At 31.2% G+C, this 18,523-nt stretch overlaps 1 protein-coding gene across 3 annotated transcripts in view; it reads left to right on the forward strand.

Moving 5' to 3' along the window:
- The window catches only part of LOC143225690 (cAMP-dependent protein kinase catalytic subunit 3-like), a 52,483-nt gene that overhangs the window by 26,577 nt on the left and 7,383 nt on the right, over positions 1-18,523 (forward strand). Inside the window, exons 2-8 of one of the 3 annotated variants that reach the window (XM_076455548.1) lie at positions 4,637-4,805; positions 6,297-6,560; positions 7,596-7,715; positions 10,313-10,408; positions 10,607-10,664; positions 15,424-15,501; positions 17,106-17,601. In XM_076455548.1, coding sequence (XP_076311663.1) covers positions 4,637-4,805; positions 6,297-6,560; positions 7,596-7,715; positions 10,313-10,408; positions 10,607-10,664; positions 15,424-15,501; positions 17,106-17,234 — 914 coding nt within the window. In that variant the 3' untranslated portion in view covers positions 17,235-17,601. Of the gene's footprint in view, positions 1-4,636; positions 4,806-6,296; positions 6,561-7,595; positions 7,716-10,312; positions 10,409-10,606; positions 10,665-15,423; positions 15,502-17,105; positions 17,602-18,523 lie in introns of those variants that run through there. The other 2 variants (XM_076455549.1, XM_076455550.1) reach the window with 2 other exon arrangements.

The raw sequence follows: 18,523 nt of genomic DNA on the forward strand, positions 1-18,523 counted from the left end.
TTCTTTTGTAACATAAATATATTTTAATATACAAACAATAACACAGTTTACAATAACGGTTATTACTGTTAATGGTCTATGTACAAAACTTTTACACACTTACGATACAATATCGAATCTTCTTTCTGGTCTGTAACTTCGTTGATATCTTACAGATGGTTCACGATAATAAAGTTAATTTCAAGTTCATTTAGGTAAATCTTAGCAGGGAACTAGTTGAGAGAGTTATAAAGTTTAGATCAACCCCGCTATTCGTTGATAAAAGAGTAGCCCCATTGTTGGCGACGGGTGGTGATGACTAGCTGCCTTCCCTTTAGTCTTACACTGCTAAATTAGAAACAGTTAGTACAGATATCCCTCGCGTTGCTTTGCGCGAAATTCAAAAACAAAGAAACCTTTACTTCAGTCATGTAAGGACTTTCCACTAATACCAGGGCTCATCTTGGCCACATGGGATACGATACTATTTATATGAAAAATTACTTAAATCATAACTGTTTAGTTGTGAATTAGATTAATATAGAGAGCCATATTTTTTTTTTCAAAATTTTAATTAAGTCCTTACATATAAGAATTATTCATTTTATTAAGTTCAAATTATTCAGTTACTTAACACCAACTTGTTTATTATCAGTATTAATTATTTTTTTATTTTAATGTAATTTACTTTTCACTCAACATTTAGAAAAACCAGGAAGCTAGTTGTTGTTGTTTTTTTATCCCAGAGTTGATCAAGTGACTTCAGAGTCAATATAATAATTCTTCTTTCGTAATTATAAGAATTATGATCGAAAGTACAGAACTTAACAATAAATAAACAATACTATATATTTTTGCCGTGTACAGTGGAAACAAAATATTTCGACCAATATAAGGCCGGCAACATATTTCGGTCGTTTTCTGAGCTCATCAGTCCGGGTGGAACGCAACGTAGTACTGATTGGAACAGTATTTGAATAAGCCATTTGTTACAACAACAATTAGAACTGGTACTCGGTAAATATAGTGTAGTAATATTATTATAATACACTTTTCTAATTATTGAAAATCCCTAAGGGACTAGTTATAAAATGTAGTGTTAGGAAATATAATAGGCCTAATACTAATCTCTAATGATAATTAAATTAATTACAATCATGTATAGTCGGCTTGAAAATTGTATTCACACCATAACGATTATTGTAATTATACTTCTCTTAAGACACAAGTGCGGGCCGGGATGGCCACGCGTGTTAAGGCGTTTGACTTGTAATCTGAGGGTCGCAAATTCGAATCCCGGTCGCATCAAACATACTCGTCCTCCCAACCGTGGGGACGTTATAATGTCACGGTTAATCCCACTATTTGTTCATAAAAGAGTAGCCTAACAGTTGGCGGTTAGTTGGTGATAACTAGCTGCCTTCCCTTTGGTCTTTCACTGCTAAATTAGGGACGGCGAACTCAGATAGCCTTCGAATAGCTTTGTGCGAAATTAAAAAAACAAATAAGACATTAGCGTTTGGCCTGATATCACTTAACACTATGTTCTTTATTTTTTCCCTTAAGTTTATTTTGTTGGTTTCTCTAAGACGATTCTTTCGTCATCTTAGAAAAGACGTTCATATCATAACTGTTGTTGGTATAATAAAGTGTTCCGACTTGTGCTGTGTTTAGTTTTGATATATAATCCATCAATCACCACTAATCTAAACTGCTTTAAATCTTTCATAAAAAAATAATATATTAATTCGTTATTGTGTTTGTTGTATCCCAGCCAGCCTATTGAGCTCTTTACTCAGAGGCCCGGCATGGCGAAGCGCATTAAGGCGTGTGACTCGTAATCTGAGGGTCGCGGGTTCGCATCCGCGTCGCGCCTAACATGCTCGCTCTCCCAGGCGTGGGGGCGTTATAATGTGACGGTCAATCCCACTATTCGTTGGTAAAAGAGTAGCCCAAGAGTTGGCGGTGGGTGGTGATGACTAGCTGCCTTCCCTCTAGACTTACACTGCTAAATTAGGGATAGCAGATAGACCTCGTGTAGCTTTGCGCGAAATTCAAAAACAAACAAACGATTCTCAATGGGACGGAGGTATATTTACTGACTTACAACGCTAGAATCCGGGGTTTGATTCATCGCGATTGACACAGCAGATAGCCCAATACGGTTTTACTCAAAAAAAGTTAAAAAAGAAAGCCTTAACCGTAAATCTTTATCATATGGACCAAGCTCTAAGAGAGGGAAACTTAATTTTTCGTATTCTGTGAAGTTTACATTTACAAACTAGAGGACTTTCTTTTGAAGAGAAAATCGAAGTTTATTTTAAAAGTATAATACTGAATATACGCGCTGAAGCTTTTATTATCTGTTTTTGGCATTTAAAATTTTCTGTATAATACATTAAACATTTAATTAAATTTTATTAAATATTAAATTACTAATTAATGAAATACATATATAATAAATACATATTATTAAATATTAAATTACGTATTAATTAAATACATGTATAATAAAGAAATATTATTAAGTATTAAATTACTTATTAATTAAATACATATATAATAAAGAAATATTATTAAGTATTAAATTACTTATTAATTAAATACATATATAATAAAGAAATATTATTAAGTATTAAATTACTTATTAATTAAATACATATATAATAAAGAAATATTATTAGATACATTAAATGCTCTTTACATTTAAAATTTTCGACATAATACATTAAATATTTTTATAATTTAGTCCCAGTTTTCAGTATTTTATATTATATAACTGAGTATTCACACTATAAAAAAACGTTATAGTGTAAATCAACATCCTAACGATGTTGAAAATCCTAATAATGTGTTTAAAAATAACACGACAGAAGCTGTGTTCCCTGACACAGGCTTTTGTGAACTATAATATATTTGATTGTCGTAGCAATACAAAACTCTATATTTGTGTTTTTTAAATCACAAAAGGCGTATTTTAGTTCAAAACTGTGTTTATTTATTTACGTTACTGTGCTGTGAAGTTAGTTTGTAGAAATCTGAATAGATAGAATGAACATTCACCAACACATTTATTTGTTTTATTAAATCAAAATGATTGTGTTGCTTTTAACTGGATCTTGTGTTGTAGCCATTCAAACGCCATTACAAAACTATAGATTAAACTTAAAAACGAGTGTTAAAGTAATAGAAGTTGTGAAATCTATAATTGGCTAATATATTAATATAAAATGTTTTCATTGGTTATCTAGAAATAAAACTACTTATTTTAGAAAATAATAAAAAACAATTATTTGTTTAATATATATGTGCTTCAATATTTTTCACACATTTCGAACTAATTAATCTCAAATGTGTTTATAAAGTTCACACTGTAAAATGTTAACCATGATAACAATACTAATATTTCACACATAGAACTAAATTATTTATACAAATTTGATTTCTATTACATTATTTTTAACATCGTAACATCACTACTGATATTTTAACATCTGACAGTTTGAACTGTTGGATTATTCTATTTATAACTGATGTTACCTAAAAAGTTTTTGTAAGTAGTGGTTTATTTTTAAATGAAGTTTTTAAACATACTTATTTTTTATCAGAAGATATTTTTATAAAGATACTTATACAATTTTAAGTATTGTTGTAAAAGTTTATTTTGTTCCATTATTTAATGAGTTATTTTGGAATATATAGTTAAAAAATTGATTGCAAAGTCTAGTCTGCTTAAAAATAATAAAAGCATTTTATTTCTTTGACAACAAGTTCTTTATGTTCTTTCTATTAGTATTTACTGAGAAACCTGAGTTTACAGTAGGCGCTAATACAACAATTTTACCTCATTGTTAGTTCCCTTGTACTGTAAAACTTACGGCGTATCTATTATTACTTTCTCGAAACATAAAATTAATAATCACAACACTAAACTAAGTAACAAACCTAATCAAAAGATATATTATTACTTCATAGTCGATGTATACTTACAAACTTACTATTAGACTTAGTAATCAAATATCAGTTATTGAAGCTTAACTTGCGTCTTACAATGCTCAAATCATTGCTTAAACTTTAAAGAGGATTCTAGTAATTAAAATAGGCTTATCAAATAACACTAAATCCTCCTCGGTCAAACAGTAATATAAATTTCTGGACTGAGAACATAGCCTACAATAATATTCCAACAATAATATTCCAACAATAATAGAGAACTTTATCTGGTTTTACAGTTTCATGCCAGCAAACCAAATAGGTAAATTAAAGCAAGGTTGAATACAGAATTTGTTAAAATAGATATTCAACGCGAGACGACATCATATCAGTTTGTAGCTCATCAGAAACACAGTCTTTTGAATGTACAAAATCTTCAGGTGCGAAACATTTAGAAACTAAACATTCTTTCTTTTTTTCACATTACATAAATGATTAAAAAATAAGATTAACGCCATATTTAATCTATAAAACGTTGTTGTTAACGAGTTACAGGCCCACCTAGTTTTGCACAATCAAATTCAAATTATTAATAAGTCCTGGAATAAATACTTTAAAAAATAACCTAAATAAATAAAGTATTGTTGAGACAAGCATGAAATTATTTAACATAATTTATTAGCGTTCGCTTAACAAAATATGTTTATTTAATATTTGATCTTAGGCACAGGAACATTTGGAAGAGTATGTTTGTGTCGAGATAAAGTTACTGGTGGCTACTATGCCTTGAAGATTCTAGAGAAAGCTGATGTCATTCGTTTAAAACAAGTGGAGCACGTCAAGAATGAAAAGACTATACTTCAACAAGTTACACACCCTTTTATTATTGATATGTAAGTTAGATCTAACGTATTGTGCATTGTCTTTAAATATAATAAAACATAATATTTAACTCACTAGTACTTTTCGTACATGTTATATGGTTATATTGAATTGACTTTTAACATAAGTTTTCAAAAGACACGTTTCCTCGTTAATTGCATACGTCGCGTATTAAACACCATTTCGTTCTTCTGTTGTTGATATATTTTAAGATTTAAAAATGAATTTTATGTGTCTTAAACGTTCATGGCAAAGTTTGTTTATTGTTTTAATGTCACGCAAAGCTACTCGAGAGATAAGGGCGCTAGTCATCTCAAATGTTGAAATGGTGGACTATAAAGAAGGCAGCTAGTCAACATCATCCACCACCAATTCTTAGACTGCCCTTTAGCAAAGAATAGGGAGATTGATCGTAACATTATTACGCTCTCAAGGATAAAATGGCGAGCGTGTTCGGTGATGGAATTGTGAGTAGAGTGCTCTAACCAACAGACTATGCCATCCGTATGTAAAGTTTAAATACGGTTTGGAAACTTTCAAAGTTTATTTTATTGATCATAAATTACTTTTATGATAATTTGGCTTTTATAAATTCTGACCAATGATTGTGGTGTCGGATTATATTTCACGTACTTTGTGAGATTATAAGTGTTTTTATCTTGTTAATGAATCCCACTAAATTATGAGAACTTAAAGGAAACAAAAACCTAATAATATGTCAACTACAAAATATCTGCTATATCCACTATCAACCAGGGCCCATCAAGATGGCTGAATACGAAAAAATATTAATATTTTTGTTTCCTTTCAAATGTTATTTCATTCCAATCATTGGAAAGAACTTACTGGCCAGCAGAAGGTTACGCCTTCCATTTGGATAAGAGATCAAACTCGTAGAGGATGTAGTTGTGTGTAATATGTTGGTTTAAGGGAGGAATTATTAAAGTTTAAAACGCAACTTATATCAGTAATTACTTAAACAGTAACTGTTTCGGTATGAAGAATTATTTCTGTCAGTTATATTTAACTCACTACACACAAGAATTAGCTGTAGTAGTTTTATTAACATCAAATTATTTATTTCAATAGCATATTGTTTATCTTTAAAAGTATATTATTTATCTTTAACAGTATGTTGTGTATATTTAATAGTACATTGTTTATATTTAATAGCATATTGTGTATTTTAATAGCATTCATTTATTTCACATGAATTAACATTACTCGTCATTCAGAAGAATTGGTAATTTTTAGTTTCTTCTTTAATTTTAGTGTTGTTATATGATTTAAAAACGTGGTACTTGAGTTATGGTGATCACACAATTATAAGAGGACTATTCTTAAAAACGGAAGTTTTAATTTCAATCTTTTGACACGTTTGTTAATTAAATACAATGACCCACTTAAATTCTGTCCACCATAGTAATCGAAACCTTACTTCTAACGTTATTAGCTCCCAAATATTCCAAATATTATTAAAGGAAATTCTTTCTTTGTTCAAGGATTTGGTCAACACATGACGATAGCTCCCTCTACATGCTCTTTGAGTATGTCTGTGGTGGAGAGTTGTTCTCTTACCTGCGAAATGCTGGCAGATTCAATAGTACAATGGGAACATTTTATGCAGCAGAAATAGTTTTAGCTCTGGAATATCTTCACAAGTACCAAATCGTATACAGAGACTTGAAACCCGAGAATCTGCTATTAGATAGAGATGGTAATCTCAAGATCACAGACTTTGGTTTCGCTAAAAAATTAACAGACAGGTAAAAATACGGTAAAAATATGTATAAATATTTTGTAGCGTGGACCTTATATTTTTTGTATTAAGTAAAAATTTAAAAGAATTAATTCAATGTGCAATGTTGACATTTTGTGAATGGACTCATGAAAGTTATAAAAATATTTTAAAGTTTTAGAACAGCTATCGAAAAAGTAATTTACTCATGGTATGTTTTATTAGATGCAACGCTAATTATATAACTAGGACTGCTAAAGGGCACTTGGAGCAATTATCGTGAAACTAGACACTTTATAGTTTATACGAATATACTACTGAGAGAAACTACACAGTTTATTATTTCATTTTCAGTTCTAATGGTGTTAATTTTGTTCTCATATTTATAAGGACCTTGAGCTTTCAAATTTGTACCAATAAATTTAAGTATAAAGTGTAAAGTAAAATAACTTCAAATTTAGATTTTCATTGGTATGCTACACGCAGTAGCGCAGCGGAAATTGTGGAGGTTTATAATGCTGAAAACTGGGTTTCGATACCCGTAATGTAGACATCACAGCTAGTCAATTGTATAACTTTGTGCTTTATAGAAAATAAACAAACATTCGAACATGATTTCACAATATTACAATTTTTTTAAATATTTCATTGCTTCATTTATTAAATTCGAAGGAAATATCAAGGCATACAAGTAATAAGCAATTCTCTCCATTTTTCATTTGATTAGATAATATTTAAGACTAAAAGTTAAACCCGAGACTTTATCCAAGGTTTTATACATACAACTACACATAAGCTATTTTTGGTAACTTTTTTTTCATCTACGGTTGGATTTAATATGTACTTAATTTCATATGTTATTCAGGATTTATACTACACATATATCATATTTTGTCAACTTTGTTTCCTCTCGAGTTCAATATCACTACTATTTTCTGATTACTCCAGGGCTAGTTTTATACATAAGTTACATTCGGTAACTTATTCTTTCTGTCTTGCTTACTGTATGTATTTCGTTCAAGATTACTATTAAATATACTTGATTTGTGGTTAATTGTTATAGAACATGGACCTTATGTGGAACACCTGAATACTTAGCTCCGGAAACCATAATGAATAAAGGTTACAACAAAGCAGTCGACTGGTGGGCTCTGGGAATATTAATCTACGAAATGCTAGCTGGGTAAGTGGATATTCAATCTGTGTTGTCAGAAAGTAATACTGATATACATTTGTTAAACACTTATGTATTCGTTTTTAATATTTTTGAAATTATTGACATTTCACTAGGAATGATCTCAATGACAAAGTAAGAGACTTAGGCACACTAATTCTTCCTTCATAGTCACATTTTATTTTTTAGTTTTATTTATTTTTATAAACTTTTACCATTCCTTTTCTTTTAACCCTTCCCCCAACATCAGTAGGAAATGTAAACTTTATCATCACATTATGCAGTTTTGATTAAAAGGACAAAAAGCCTTCTCGGTTTATCTTTTAATATATACACCCATTTATTGTTGGTTTAAAAGAAAAATGTCGTAGCAATAAACACATCCAAAATTAAATGAAACTCAAGTTTCAGAAGTTACAATTAATTTAACTAAAGTTACTAAAACTAAAATATATTCTCACAAACAATAAGTTATACAGCAATGATTCATTTATAAGTTAATATATATTAATATATATATTAATAATTATATATAATATATTAACAGTCTTTTCAATCACTGCTAGCTTTCTCTACTCAATGTAGTTCTCTTTATCTTTCGACGTACATAGGTAAACATGTCGTTGTTTGTCATTAAGCATAAACCTACACAATGGGCTATCTGTGCTCTTTCCACTGTGGGTATCGAAAACCCGGTTTCTAGAAGTATATGTCCTCAGACGCACCGCTGTTCCACTGGGGGACCAGATACAAGGAGCAAATATATATTGTTTTTAGTACGTCCCTAGTGAATCTTAACAGGAAATTACCAAGTCGTATGTTTTAACATCTCCCAATGGCACAGCTGAATGTCTATGGACTTATACTACTAGAAACCGGTTTTTCGATACCCGTGGTGGGCGGAGCACAAATAGCCCATTGTGTAGCATTGTGCTTACTTCCAATCGATCAATGAAACTGTTTCAACATCGTAGTGTGGGCAACTTTATTAGGATAAAAATTATATTAAATGAATATTTTTTTCATCACATGCAGTATTTATTTATTCATTTGTCTATATATTGGCTAGTCATCACTGCCAACTCTTGGGATACTCTTTTATCAATGAGTAGTGGGATTGACCCTCATATTATAATGCTTTGCAGCTGAAAGGGCCAGCACGTGTGTGCGTCAAGCTACCTACCAATCTGGCCATGCTGGGCTCTACAACTATCTAAAATTTTAATTATAGTATTCAAGATTTCTCAGATACTGCGGAAATAAACTCAACCATCATCATGATAGTAATGTGTTACCATAATTAACTAAAACCAATTTTTGATACTTTATTGTTAATCAGAATTAAATTAGTGAAGATAAGTTTTAATGCAATTTTTATAGCCGTAATAATGAATAAAAACTACCTTCATAATTAATAAGCAAATAAAACTTCTGCTTTTTTACCATTAGAATTACACTATTAATTCACCTAACTCATTTAGTGTTTGTTTGTTTTGTTGAATGTCGCGCAAAGCTACACGAGGGCTATTTGCTAGTCATCACCACCCACCGTCAACTCTTGGGCTACTCTTTTACTAACGAATAGTGGGATTAATCGTCACATTATATTGTCCTTACGGCTGTAAAGGCGAGCATTTTTGGTACGACGGGGATTCGAACCCGCGATCCTGGGATTACGAATCGAACACCTTAACCCACCTGACCATGTTGGGCCAAATCACTTAGTACCATAACTTATTACGTAATCAAACTTTCTAATATACCATCATGATAAATCAATTAACTTAAGTCTTCATATAATTTTTTTGTAAACTGCATAAGGCCTATATATTCGTCTCTTTTGAGATTTTGACTGGACAGTGGTTTATACCACTAAGAGTTAGAAATAAAGTTGTTTCAGAACATATCAAAATGCGCTCTTGCTCAAAATTCGTACAATTACAATAATTTCAAGAAAATAGCTGTATAAATAAGTATTCTGTATTTGAAGGTATTGTACAATTAGCATTGTAAATTGTGTAATCATTCTATTTTAATTCAAGTTCAATGTTTATGAATTTATTTCTTGGCTAATCCTTCCCACATTATTAGAGGTAGCAAAACTCAGGGTCTCTCGGGGCTGTTCTTATCTATATGAAGTAAGCCTCCACTAAGAGGCTCCAAAAAGGGATAAAACACACCCGAAAAGTTGCTTAGGAATGATGAGAATATAGGAGTATATTTTCAGAAGCACTGAGTCCGAATGTGTCATTGAATTGTGTATTAATAGCGTCTCTCAGTATTTTGGGGGCGTCAGGTTTGAAAATGTGTTCATATCCCCAAGTAAACGACAGCGTTATAAACAATGGCACACATGCTTGGGTATCTAAAAATGACATAAAAAGTAAACGCAGCAAATAATTTATTAAAAGAGAAGGTAAATGCCGAGTAAGAATCCTGGAGGAGAAAAAAAAAAGACTGTTTTCCAGTAAAATCATTATTATGTTACTAACTTAGTATTTTGTTTTTTTTTTGTCTGAAACACTTTAAGTTTTGATTATTCAGCCAAGAAGGCTGTATTCCAAAGTTGAAAGACAGACAACATTAATTCGAATTGTTTTTTGCAGGTATCCGCCTTTCTTCGATGACAACCCAGTTGCTATCTACGAAAAGATTCTAGCTGGAAAAATAGAATGGCCACGGTACATAGACCCAGTGGCGAAGTAAGGCCTGTTGATTTCAAAATTGTTATAGCAACCTTTAGTAGTAACTATATAGATTAGGTTGTAAAACTATAATATCATACTTACTACAGATTATCGTAACAACAAATTCATGAATTAGAGGGTATTAAACGATATGTGATTTATTAGTTATTTCACTGTTTCATTTACCAGTTTTAAACTACTTCTTGCTTTCAGGGACCTAATAAAGAAATTACTTGTTCCAGATCGCACGAAGCGTCTAGGATGCATGAAGGTAAAGTTCTATTACGGTTTAAAGATACAAAACTTATCATTGAAGATTTTTCTTATGTTTTGTTAGTTATTTAATTTTCTGCGGATTTTTATGTTGATGTGGTGTTATTATGTTTTTATAAAATATTCCACGTTGTGTGAGATAATTTTTTGTTAAAATCTGAAAATTATCAAGGGTATGAAAGATGTAAGTAACTTTCAACATTATTTTAGAGTGTGAAATTTGAGTTGGTAGTTACTTTTATTAGTAATTCAAGACATGAAAGTTCAGCAATAGTCCAGGGAGAGCGATTTTGATTCGTACAAATTCTAGTGCTGGAACTAAATAAAGATTTCGGGGTGTAATAACTTCGTTTACACATATATGTTATCTGGAGGAAACACATAAAACTAGTTTTGCTTTAAGAAATTTCTTTGACTCGTAATCCCAGGGTCACGGGTTCGAATCCCGGCCGCACCAAACATGCTCGCCATTTCAGCCGGGGAGCGTTATAATGTGACGGTCAATCCCACTATTCGTTGGTAAAAGAGTAGCCCAAGAGTTGGCGGTTAGTTGGGGATAACTAGCTGCCTTCCCTATAGTCTTTCACTACTAAATTAGGGACGGCTAGCGCAGATAGCCCTTGAGTAGCTTTGCGCGAAATTCAAAATAACAAATTTTTTGAGAAATTTCTATGCAGAACATTAATTCAAGATTAGTAAAAAATTGTTAATTTAAAAAAAGAGAATAGAGATTGTTAAAAAAGTAGAGATACAAGTTGAGTCAAAATGCAAAAATTATATTTTCAAACTAATGACTGGAGACTATTAACATTATTTTCTTAAGCTATAATTCCCTATTTTGACTTCATGTTTATCAGTTTTACTGAAGTGAAAATATAGTTCTTTAGAAAATAGAGTAGACACTATTTCAAATCTTGTTTGTCTTTCTTTTCTTAGAGTCTCCGGTTATTAGTTTGAAAATATAATATTTTTACAAATCTCATCTATTTTTAATATCCATTTATGAAGAATAAATTGTAAGCTACAAAAGTGCATATGCGTTCAGTTGAATGTTACATTTTTTCAACAGTTTACAGTTGCATTGGCTCTCTCCCTGCCCCTATCAAATCACCAGATTGTACTTATTCAAAATAAATAACACATCTACTTGTATGCAACTACAACAAACAAAATGTAAATCTGTTCTCAATGGACAATTTTGAAGACAAAGCTTGTTTCATCACAGATTTAGTGGTTGTTTCTCAACAATGTTGCATTCTAATATAACAAAAGACGAACAGTAACAAAGCAGTCTCATAAAAATGGAATAATGTTTCTTCTAAGTTAATACAACACATAATAATGCAATGTAGAGAGACGCACTAACATGCTTACCTTGAGAGGTCTTCAACAGTTTGTGTTTGTTAGAATAAGGCAATATAAATATTCCATGCAAAATATACACCATAGACATACTTAGCGTATGTCGCTAATTATCGACAGCACTTACAACAGCCACCTTAATATCAACTACTTAAAAATAGCAATAGTAATATGTAATAGTCCTATATGCAGTGATATTAAATACTGAATATGCACCTATGATTTAAGTTAAGTATAAGAAACAGTAGAAAGAATCATCACTATTGTCTGATTAGGAAAATCTACTCTGGTGATTCTCCTCTCTTAAAATCTTACTGAAATATTGTCACGGATATTCTTGTAAAGACAGCATACTCAAGTAACGATGAACAATGGAGAATCGAGTAACATTATAATCGGGAATATGTCATAAGACAGGCAAGAAAATGTACGAGTTGTAGTTCCCAATTAATGCTCATACTAAGAAAACACCCTATTTTTTTTATAGCGAAAAGTGAACGATTTCGAAAATACTGCAGGAAGACAAAATTACGGAGGTCCATTTACATTTAAAACCACTCTATTAGTTTTGCGAAATTCGTGTGGGTTCCTACACTACAGTGTATAATAACTTTATAGTTGAATCATGATAGGTTTTTTTTTTATTTTATTTTGAGCAAATTGTCAGTAATTGGTCTCTCTTGTTTGCTTACTTTTTTGCAGTCTCTATTTTTAGATTTTAAATTCTCAATTTATATAATGGGCACATATATGTTTAAAGTAAGACACAATCCTCACTAAGTTCATAGAGAATTTCACAAGTAGAAAAGAAGCATTTTCAAATAAAACAAATACATTCAAAACCTTGCTTTTAATACAGCTTGGCGTCTTTTAAGCTCATTGTTTACTGATCCAGATGACTTTATGCCTAAAGTTTCCTGAACACATGTTTAACACGTGCCGAGTACAAAAGAAACTGCTCAGAACAATATCGTATCTGTTACCTAGCTATAACTACTAAACCAAATTTCAGTGAATATTTAACTTTTAAAATAGGTAATGGACATACGCAGAATTTTATATAGTATATTTGTTTAGAATTTGGTGCAAAATACCCTGCCGATTTTGCTGTGAGCTTGTAAAACAATAATAATAGTAATTCGAACAAATGGGCAAACTGTGATTTTATTTTAAATCGTGAAATCATTTATTTTGCTTGTTATCAATGTTTTAATGGTCTCAACTATTGAAAAGGAATATCTTAAATGTTGTTTCAATAATAAGTCTACTTTGTAAGGTGGTTTATGCCCGAACGTTCTATTAGAGCTTTGAGCAAATTCCTGTGCGATACCTATTATGAACCATTATCGTTGTTCATGATAAGCTTTTGTACTGTATTTGTTTTAACGAAAAGATACACAATAAACTGCCTGAAGTTTTGTCCATCACGAGGTATCTACTCCCGATTTTAGTATTGTGAGTCTCTAAAGTTATCAACTCTGATCCACTAGAGGACTTAATATAAACAAATCATAAGAACACATATATGTATCTGTAAACTTTCAGACGGAAAATAGCAGTCACACAGTGGTGTTGAAATATACAGTTTTTATAAATAAGAAAGGTGAGCTAGGACTACAGCTTAGTAATTAGGTTTGTATAAGAGTACAATGATTCACCTGTCTTGCATCTATTATTACTGCTTACATAATGTTTTGAAGATAGCCCCAAATTGATCAGTTTTTGCAGATTTCATAATTTCCTCAGCACTAGTCTGTTCTAACTGCTGTGTTAATTCTACATTTTTCAACACTAGTTTGTTTCTTATATTATCCAGTAACATTGTAATAAGAACATGGTATAATATATTTTTCGGTGCTATTTATTTGATACGATATTCAACGCTACAATACTTTCCTTATTTTTCCATTTCTATTCCATATGTTCTTCAGATATATTACAGTGCGAATACCATGTATAAACAAACTGTTTACTTTAGATAGCTTGTTGTAGTTATCGAATTGATGCCATGTGTTATTCAATACCATTAATACTGGATTATGTCTAATTACCTAGTCTTAGCCCCATTTGTTTTCATCTTTTACGGGGTAGAGATGCTGTATTTGACCCATACAGTATTCACCGCTATTGTGATTGAACAGTCCTATTTATTCTATACTTTTTATGGCACTAGATTAATTTGTTTTTTGTTAACTTCATGTGCTATTTATTACAATTTTAATTTCATTGTTGATGCGTTTCTACCTGCTTTTCATAAAATTTAGTCTCAAAATCTCTTTTTACATAAAAATTCTTACGCTTGAATTAATATTAAAAATACAGTGCTAAAGAAGTCTTGAAAATGATCGATAATTCTGTCTTAAGAGGTCTGAAAAAATACGGAAACAGAACGCATCTTTAGCACTGCATTTTATATCAATTCAAGCGTAAGAATTCTTATGTAAAAAGAGATTTTGAGACTAATTTCTTAAGTATAAACTGAGATTTACAAGTACACACACAGGTTTATTAAACTACATGCCTTCGAGCACTTTAAGGACTCTTCATTCTATACAGGCATGGCATATGCAGATGGTTAGGGTACTCGCGGCTCTATCTTCATCACTGAACATGTTTGCCCTTTCAACAGTTAGGCGTTATAACTCGACGTTCAATCCCACTATTCATTGATAAAAGAATAGTCCAAGCGTTGGCAGTGAGTGGTGTTGACTAGCTGCCTTCCCTCTAGTCTGTCACTGCTAAATTAGGGACAGTTAACGTAGATAGCCTTTGTGTAGCTTTGTGCGAAATTATGAAAAACAAAACAAGAACAAAACATTGGATAGAATAACTAGGTGAACTAGAAGGGCATCTAAACGTTTTTAAAAAACTTGTAGTACGAATAAACCTTAAGACGTACTTTCTTTACTATTGTTATGATAGAAATATTACATCACTTCTCTGGCTTTACCAATTGTGGTGTTAATTTATAGGTTTGTCGCGCTGTGGAGTTTGAATTATATGTTAGAAGAAAAATACACGATTTTCTTTCGTAAACGATGTATTTTTCTGCCAAAGCTGACTTCACGAAACCCTTTATACCAAAACTTCTGTGAAGAGATGAAATTTCGGCAATGGAAATAATTAGTATGTGTATAACACTAAGGTTCATAAACTAAATAATACTATGCTGGACTTACGTTCATATTAAATCAAGAGGTTTTGTTGTTTTAAAACGTATTATATGCCCAACAGACAACATGTGTCTGTTTTCTTGCTAAATTGAGTTCACTGAAGATAATTTATACCTTACTGTTTGAAATGACTGTTATAAAATTAAAGTCTTTCGTATCTGACATTTAATGGGGAAATGTTTGCGGTGTATAGAAGTGGAACTAATGGTTAATTTATTTCAGAATGGGGCTGATGACATCAAAAGACACCGATTGTTCAAAGGAATAAGCTGGGAGGATGTTTTAAACAAAAGAGTTAAGGTAGTAAAAATGTTTACTTATTAGCCCAAAATAGAGATTTTAGAAGTTTCAATCATTTTATAGATAGAGAAACACTGGAGTTATAAGAAGGATATTTCATTGATAATTCAATTAAATCGATTAATCATTATATCAATTCCTGCAACTTGCTTGTATCACATATATATATGTAGTATTATGATGAATATTCATCTTTTAAACTCAGTGATCAGTCTTGCAAGCTTTATTGTGTGCGCTAAATGACACCAAATTAAATATATCTATCAAGTTGAAATATCAAATTGTCTTACTTCAAGAATGTTTAAACGTTAAATATTTTAATGTTATTTGAACATCAGTTTAGTAATGATTCAGAAACATGAAAATGACTCCAAATTTTCATTTCGTGTAATTAACTTTGCTTCCTTATTCTTTGTTTTCCTAGAAAAAACGTTGAAAGCAACTTCGTAAGTCTTATAATTATAAAAACTTATTAGTGAAACTAAAAAAGAATGTACAATAATACCATATTTGCTACATCCGGTACCGATAAGGCCTTTCGTTCAATATCACAGCTTATCAGGCCAGTTGTGAAATGACAAACTCACAGTGCATGGTTGAGAGGCTAATGAAACTATCGAATTGCACAAACAACAATTACGGTGTGAAGTAGTAGATTAAGGTCGTGAAGTGTAATTTTTTTCAACTAAAAAATTAACGAATCATTAATAAATCACAATTAGAGTAAGGACTAATAATACAATGTTATTTATTTAATTTATTATCATTTATTTAGTTTTACTTCAATTAGTGCTACTCCATCTTTAAAAGAGCTGACGAACCAGCAAGTTATTTTTATTATAATTCCATTTCAGTTGAGAAATATATTTAATAATATCTAAATGTAAGCTGGTTTTAAACTTATATCTCCCACCACATATGCGTCTTTCCGAACTAAATATAATTAATTTCCCCAAAAAGTGGAGCCGAGGGTTGACTGGAAAGTTCACCAGTTTTAACAACTTGATTCACTTTGTAGTAGTGCGTTGTCTGTCAGTCAGTCAGTTGACACTTAAATGGCGTTACATAAGAGACGCTTAACGTTACATTTTGTACCGTCGTGACGCCACTTAAACGTGATCATGCCATGAATCACGAGAACAAACAAGAAATAAAAATATTTTTTACTCTTAATTTTGTTTTAATTACTTTTGAAACAGAAAACTTTTGAGAATCATGCGGAATAATATTTAGTTTAAACTGGTTTTAAGATTATATTTCTCACCACGCATGCGTCTTTTTAGCTCAGTATATATAAGCCTTCTTCTTTCTCCTTGCTCTTGTTTTTTTTTTCCTTCCTTCTGTTCCTTGATCTGGTTTTCATTTTTCAGTGTATGATGTGAAGTAATTATTATCGATCAGTGGCTTCTACATAGAAATGTTTGAGAAGACAACAGTTAAATGTTGGTATTAGTGATTTCTATATATGTATCAATCTATATATACACATAGGAGCAAATTTTCAATATCCATTGCATTGATTAATGTCTGTTTAAGCAGTTAGTGGCGATCTTACAACAGCTGTTTTTGTTTAATCTTCTGTTTCTACACCAACTCCTCTTCAGCCACCCATTGTCCCTGAGGTGAAGTCTGAAGGAGACTCAAGTAATTTTGACAACTATCCAGAAAAGGACAAACACAAAATCTCTTCATCTCTTAGTAAAAAGGAAATGGAAATGTTCAAAGACTTTTAGGTGATAGGTTTAAGGTGTAACGTGTAGCTATATATTTTATGTGGATCATATCAGAATATGAAAACATAAGAGAAATATTGTAGTTTTTGGTTATTTTGTGATGCATTTATGCATGTTGTAAGTAGAACACATTGGATGTAATACACTTATAATATTTATTTTTTCCTCAGCGCTGTGGTTATAGTTTGATTTCTATTGATCGAAATATTTAAAAACATTGATGTCAACTAAGAATGGTGTATGGTCAGTATTGAACAATTTATGTAAGATCATAAAATATAGTATTAAATATAATATAGCTTTAAATTTTCTCAAATGCTAATAATTTATTTAACGCAAAAAATTAAATAAAATTAATTAATTACTATAGGTTGTAACTGATTCGGGAAAGAGTTTCTTTCTTCAGAAGACTTACGAAACGTCGTGTGAGAAACCGTTTCCAAGCCAACTGCTGCCCATTGTAGCACAGTTTATTCATTATGGATACACTGTCTAGTGGTGGTTAGGGCGTTTGATTCGCAATATGAGGATTGTGGGTTCAAACATGTTCCCATTTCAGCTGTGGAGGTCTTATAATGTGACAGTCAGTTACACTGTTCATTGAAAGAATAATCCAAGAGCCGGCAGTGGGTGGTGATGATTAGCTGCCATCTCTCTGGTCTTGAACTGCTAAATTAGGGACTGTTAGCGTAGATAGCCCTTGTATAGCTTTGCGCAAGATTCAAAGCAAGCAAGCACAGCCTAGATCATTGATAAAAAAATTTTTAGTTGAAAGTATTATTTTCCTATCTCATTAATGTAAATAACAGACTTATAACTTGCGTTTCGAAAAAATAATTATGTTTGTAAAGATTAGAAGAAATTTTCCCAGTATAATAACCAAATAGTGATATTATCAGTTTAAAGACAATGTATTTTTTTAGATACACTCGAATTACAGTGCGGGTACTTCTAAAGATTAAAGTTATTATTTTCACATTTTTATATTGAATAGTAATCAATGAAGCTACAAATCCGGTTAGGTAAATAAATGTTTAGTAAAGGAAAATTAAGGTGGTATTATTATTACATGTGTGTTGTGTGTGTTTAGTAAATAAAATGAGCTAAAAATCATTGATTAAACGTTGTGAGTGATATTTTAAGTTTCTTAATTTTTAAAAATAAAATGTGGGGTAGAAAACTTTTAAACTGGATTTTTAAAGCTTTGTAATTGGGTGAAATAATTTCTGAAGATTCGTTATGACGAGAAACCCACTTGAAGTAAAAATGTATATCAGGATGGCTGGTAT

Source organism: Tachypleus tridentatus, chromosome 9 (genome assembly GCF_004210375.1).
Source record: "Tachypleus tridentatus isolate NWPU-2018 chromosome 9, ASM421037v1, whole genome shotgun sequence".
Classification (NCBI taxonomy): Eukaryota; Metazoa; Arthropoda; class Merostomata; order Xiphosura; family Limulidae; genus Tachypleus; species Tachypleus tridentatus.